At 40.0% G+C, this 6,584-nt stretch overlaps 1 protein-coding gene across 3 annotated transcripts in view; it reads right to left on the bottom strand.

Moving 5' to 3' along the window:
• Positions 1 to 4,989: 4,989 nt before the first annotated feature.
• LOC143766395 (uncharacterized) overlaps positions 4,990 to 6,584 on the bottom strand; it is a 63,402-nt gene continuing 61,807 nt past the window's right edge. For all 3 annotated transcript variants that reach the window (XM_077254051.1, XM_077254052.1, XM_077254053.1), the window contains one exon: positions 4,990 to 6,074. In XM_077254051.1, the coding sequence (XP_077110166.1) occupies positions 5,056 to 6,074 (1,019 nt within the window). In that variant the 3' untranslated portion in view covers positions 4,990 to 5,055. The remainder of the gene's footprint in view (positions 6,075 to 6,584) is intronic.

Here is a 6,584-nt window from a genome sequence, read left to right as displayed (position 1 = left end):
TGCGAATTTGCTCCTGGGCTGGTGGGAGGACACGGTGGTCTTCGGGGACGGGGATACCGTCTGGGGACCCCATATACAATTCTGGGGTCGTTACATAGACGACATCCTCATCCTCTGGACTGGAGATATACCAACCTTCCAAGGCTTTATGAAATCTCTAAATGAGAACCAACTAGGTCTCAGGTTCACGTATGAGGTGGGAGGAAGAGAGATTTCATTTCTCGATGTGAAACTGTCCATAGAAGATAATGGCTCACTAAGAACTACCCTCTTCCGCAAGCCAACGGCGGCCAACGGCCTGCTAAGGTGGGAAAGTTATCATCCTACCCCACTGAAACGAGGGATACCGAAAGGGCAGTTCCTGAGATTAAGGAGAAACTGCTCTGAAAATGGGGATTATCATAATAAAGCAAGGGATCTGGAAAAAAGATTCATGGATCGTGGATATCCCAGGGCACTACTTAAGGAAGCGAATAAACATGCTGAAAAAAGAGAAAGGACAACACTGCTTCATCCCAGGGAAAGAGATAATGAGACCCCTAAAACAAGATTGATTGGTACCTTTGATGACCAGCAGGAAAGAGTTATGAGCATATTAAGGAAACACTGGAGGATTTTGAGAACAGACCCAGATCTCAATAGATGGATTTCTTCCTATCCGTCTGTCACCTACAGGAGGGGCAGGTCTATTCGAGATATGGTGGTTGATAGCCACTATAATCCACCAAAAACGAAAGAGACATGGCTGGTGAATAGATCTGTAGGGACTTTCAGATGTGGTCACTGTAGCTTCTGTAATTATATTGCACCCTCCACTACGTTCCAGAGCTCAGTGACAAAAAGGATATATAAAAACAGACAATTTGGTAATTGCAAAACGGAGGGTGTCGTTTATGTCTGTACCTGCTCCTGCCCCATGGATTATGTAGGAAAAACTAAGCGACAGCTGCGGGTCAGAATGGGTGAGCACCTGGGAGACATAAGACATGGGCGAGATTCTCCGCTAGCCAGACATGTAAACTCTGTACATAATGGGGATGTTGAATGTATCTCGTTTAAAATCATTGAGGTGATATATCCATCTATCAGACAAGGAGACTGGGACAATAAGATCCTCCAGCGAGAATGCAGATGGATTTTTTTGGCTGGAAAGTATGAGCCCTGGTGGTCTCAATGAACAATTGACATATACCAGCTTCATTTAGGACTGCTCGTGTGAAGGATGTAAATTCTGGTAGATAACCCTTTTGGTCCAGTTTCTTGATTGACGATGAGTCCAAAGACACTGTGGGTTATTCTTTTCCCCTACAGTGATATTTTCATCAGCAGAGGTCAGATGGCCTCCTAGTATGGGCTTATATGCCCCTTCTGCAAAGAACACAATATACATACTAGAGTGGGGTGTGCGTAGAAATGGTGGCAATATATATGAGATTACCTGGTGCTCTTTTAGGCATTCAAGGCCGGCAGAATACAGAATATTACTGACAATAAGTATGCAGTGTAGCTTAGAATTATCTGATTTATAACTAAGCAGTACGCATTTTTTCCTTTATCGTTGGAAGACATATATAGTTCTCTCTAAAACCTTCACCTTGGGGTTTTCCCCCTTTTTTGAACATGACTTTATGCCAGTGTACATGTTTTTAAAAAATATGGGCCAGGAGTATCTTCATCATGACTTTATCTCGTCGGCAGATAGGCCCATATAAGATCTGAGTTGAACTAGTGTGCATGTCAGCATCTGCTGATACGCATCTGCGTTCTATTGCTCTGGGAGTGCTGCAGGGCATGTGTTGTGGGGGCGGGTCTCAGCCGCAATGTGCAGAGGAGCACGCCTTGGTGGTGCTGGGAGGATGCACCGGTGACACGCATTTGCGTTTCACTTCTCCGAGAACTTCCGGGATTCAGCACATGATAGGGCGGGCTCCGGCCCCATATGCATAATGAATATACTCTGAGCACTGCGCATGTCTAAACTGGTGACACGCAGTCTGCGTGTCAAGCTCCCGGGAGATCCGGGATGTAATGTGATTCTGTGGGAGGTACTTAGTGCCACAAGGCAGAATAAGCGCACGCTATTACATCTAAGAGCGGCGCGGATACCTTGTAATGCCGCTATGTAACAGAAAAAAGACATCTGTCTCTAAACATTACGGTAATCTGAATCATTAAGTAGAGTATTTGCTACTTCCGCACGCCGAAATCCACTCATGTAGCCATTGTTGCCAGACTTCTGAAGCCATTGTTGCTATACCCGAATTTATCCCGATGAGCCCCGAAACTGGGAAGGGGCGAAACGCGTAGGGATGGCGAGGGGGGACTGAATATGTCACCTACTCATAAGTTTTTCTCTTTTTTGTCTATCTGTCATGGCAGACCAAGCATAGTATTTGCCTACAAGAAAATAATGAGGGATTGGCCTCAGATGCCTTGGGCTTGTAGACACACTGGTCCAATTTAAATGAGAAACACTATATGTGATACTGACTATAACTTTTTCAGTTGTGTTTCTTTCTTTCTTCTGACATTATTTAATATTTTGCTAATTTTTTATCTTTGGCATAAGATGCGGAACTCGTATGGCATCTAGAGTGCAGATTTATATGTTACTCATAGTAACAAAATTTATCACTATATCTATTGATGTGAGGGTAATGAGGGATTGGCCTCAGCCGTTTGTTGTATTCTTATGTGCATTAGCCCAAAAATTAAATGAGAAACACCTATGTGATACCCTTTATAGCAGATAATATTTTTTCATTTGTGTTTATTTTGTTTTTCTTTTTTTGTTGAATATTTTGTTCTGTTTATTTTTGGACAATCTAGAGTGTAATATACATCACCCAAAATACATTTACATCTATTAAGTATATCAATATATCTGCTATTTTTTGGATTTTTGCCATCTTGTGTAAGGATTCATTTTGTATATATGGGCTCTTTTTTGGTCTGCCTGGATGATATTCAGGTTATTAATCACTAACAAAGATAGTGATACATTGCTACATATACTAGAGGTTCCACTATTTATGACCTCTGAGCATTGATTTGAGCACACTTCAACTGTGCCCCGCTGTACCCCATAGCTTTGTACTATTTTCTGTACATTTCAATATTTATCTATGAACAATTGCTTGATATAGCTGTGGGGTGCATGCTATCCAGTGCATTTTATGCAGTAACTTCTGCAGTGTTTTTAGAATTTTTTTCTTTTTTACACTTGTTTTTCACTTTTTCTTTTTCACTTTATCACGTTTTTTGGTTAGTGTGACCCTGTGGTCATTTGGTATGTATGTTTGTGGGTACCTGGGTGTGGGTAGCTAGTAGGACCTACTAGGGTGAGAAGGGACAGTCGACGTGGAGCGGGGGCGCCATATCGAAATCTAGGGTGCCAACCTCCGCTGTTAGGTAGGTATCAGCGACTATAGGGCCACCTAACAGGGACTGTGTCAGGTATATCTTGCTATTTTTCCCTATTTTTCTAACTTACCCAACCCAGTCGGCTAATGCTGTTAGCATTTGATTTTTAATATTCAATTTAGACTATTTAATAAAGTATCGTTTTAAGGATAGTACGTTTCTTTTGGTTGTTCTGTCTAGTATGTGTGCTGCTTCACATGTGACACTAGTACGAGGATCTATACTAGGAGACATAGGGTCAGCCGACGGTGAGTGGGGGCGCCAATCTCGTATTAGTGTTTAGGGTGTCAACCTCCACTGATAGGTAGGCAATATCAATAGGATTTGTTTGGCAGGGTTACCTAGAGAGCACGGTTGTGTGTTCTATCTGATTGTATTTGTGGCATGGTTTTAATTGGTATATAAATAGTTATATTTTATCTGTGTCATCATTAGGATATAAAGGTTTATTGGTGATTCTAGCATAGTATGTTACTAATAGTAATGTTTGAGACTCTTCACATCTTTGACCAGTTCCTCTTGTCTAGTTATGGGCTGATTCCTGACCTTTCTTAGAATCATAATTACCCCTCGAGATGAGATCTTGCATGAAGTCCCAGATTGAGAAAGATTGACAGTCATCTTGTGTTTCTTCTATTTTCTTATAATTGCACCAACAGTTGTTGCCTTCTCACTAAGCAGCTTGTCTATTGTCCTGGAGCCAGTCTTGTGCAGGTCTACAATTTTGTCCTTGGTGTCCTTAGATAGTTTGTGAGAGACATAAGTTTTGCTGGTTGGTAAGTGACTATATACTTATTTCATGGAATAAAATGCAATTTAATTATGTAAAAATCATATAAATGTTATTTCCTGGTTTTTATTTTTAGATTCTGTCTCTCACAGTTGAAGTGTACCTAAAAAAAATACAGACTTCTTAATTCTTTGTAGGTGGAAAAACTTGCAAAATCAGCATAGTATCAAATACTTATTTTGCCCATTGTATAGAGTTTCTCCAGGTCAGAGTTATTTTTGATGGTCAACAAAATATGATTTTCAAGTAATTCATTCTTTACACTCTAGGTATGATAAGGACTTCTAGCTGTGTGGGATTTATTTTATGTTTAAAAGGGTTGTTCTTTACTCAGACAATCCTTTCTCAAGTCTCATGTTTTGTCCTGTTAAAATAAAAATAATTATTCAAACCTTCCATACCAGTGAAGTTCCAACAGTGTTGGCACTTGAGATCACGAAGCTCATGTGAGTTTGTTACGTCATGTGAGCCCTGCACCCAATCAGCACTGATGTCACGGTCCCCAACTTCAATTTGAACAATAAGAGGAAGTCAGAGAGCAACCACAGCACTAATTTTCCTGTTTATGTTTAATACTTCCGAAGGCGGCGGACAGTGAAGCCGGCACTGATTGGGTGCATGGCTTGTGTACCGTAACAACCTCACATGAGTCCCTATACCGCTGAATTGACGCTGGCAAGGGAGACGAGTATGAGTGGTTATCCTAGTAGTAGACAACTGTCTTAAAAAGTTACAATCTTAGCAAATATTTCCAACATACTGAACATGAAAAAGGCTTCTCCACTGTGCAACTTCTCTGATGCTTATTAAAGAGCTGAATTCCATGTAAAACACTTCCCATACTAGGAACAGGAAAAAGGCTTCTCCCCTGTGTGAATTCTTTGGTGACTAAGAAGAGAGGATTTCTTCACAAAACATATTCCACATTCTGAACATGAAAAAGGCTTCTCCCCTGTATGGGTTCTTTGGTGACTAACAATATATGATTTCCGATTAAAACATTTCCCACATTCTGAACAGGAAAAAGGCTTCTCCCCTGTGTGGGTTTTCTGGTGTGTAACCAAAGATGATTTCAGTTTAAAACACTTCCCACATTCTGAACATGAAAAAGGCTTCTCACCTGTGTGGGTTCTCTGGTGCCTAACAAAATCTGATTTCTGGTTAAAACATTTCTCACATTCAGAACTTGAAAAAGGCTTCTCCCCTGTATGGGTTCTTTGGTGCCTAACAATATCTGATTTCCGAATAAAACATTTCCCACATTCTGAACAGGAAAAAGGCTTTTCCCCTGTGTGAATACTCTGGTGACTAACAAGATGCACTTTCTGGATAAAACATTTTCCACATTCTAAACAGGAAAAAGGCTTCTCCCCTGTGTGGGTTCTCTGGTGCTTAACAAAACTTGATTTGTGTGTAAAATATTTACCACATTCTGAGCATGAAAAGGAGTTCTCCCCTGTGTGACTTCTCTGGTGACTAACAAGATTTGTTTTCTGGTTAAAAGATTTCCCACAGTTGGAATAAGAAAATCTATTCTCCGCTGTGTGAATTTTTTGATGCTTAAGAAAAGATTTTTCAAGGGGAAAACTATTTCCATATTCTAAAAGTAAAAATGGCTTCTTTACTTCAGGTATAATTTGTTTTCTAATGCTTTGTTTGTGACTTTGATTTTCCTTAGTAGTCGGTAATGGATCAGAAGACCGGACCTGTTTCAAAAGATCATATGATAGATCTTTGCAGTGAAGGGATGATGGTATATCCGAAGTAATGGCATTCGCTACAATTGTATCCTGTGCTATCTCAAAATTATCTGATTTAAAAACTGAAGATGTCAGCCGTCCCTCTGATCTGGTGCAGTTATCTGTTAAAAATAAAACCAGTTATTTTTTATAAAAAATCCTTGAATTTTACATATGTTATGGACAGTTTAAGTAGAAATGTTAAAATGACAAGTTATGGAAAATACATAATTATTCACCAAGACAATGATAGTTCACGGTCTAATAGAAAACCTCATAGGATGAACCAGTGGAGCGTGGTGTTCAACTGTTTGTTCATTCTGCCTCCGAAATATGGAATAAAAAGCCACAACAAAACAATGTTATGTTGCTGAAAGTTATACCAATAAACCTTCTTCTAATCATCTCACAAAAATCAAGTCCCCACTCATGTCCAACATCTGTCAGTCGAAAAACAGAGGTTTCCGCATTATAAGTGGCTCAAAGGCTCTTGAAAAGCAACATGGCTTCCATAAACCAAAACAGCAATATCTGCTCTTCCAAAGTCAAATCCCCCCTCTCTTCTGAGCCTTGCCATATGCCCTAATCACATTTAGCCTCCATGTATTAGACATTATTATAGTGAGAAGAGA

The sequence above is a fragment of the Ranitomeya variabilis genome, chromosome 4 (assembly GCF_051348905.1).
Source record: "Ranitomeya variabilis isolate aRanVar5 chromosome 4, aRanVar5.hap1, whole genome shotgun sequence".
Taxonomy (NCBI): Eukaryota; Metazoa; Chordata; class Amphibia; order Anura; family Dendrobatidae; genus Ranitomeya; species Ranitomeya variabilis.
The sequence above is the reverse complement of the archived record's forward strand: the minus strand, read 5'-3'. Positions and strand labels throughout refer to the sequence as shown.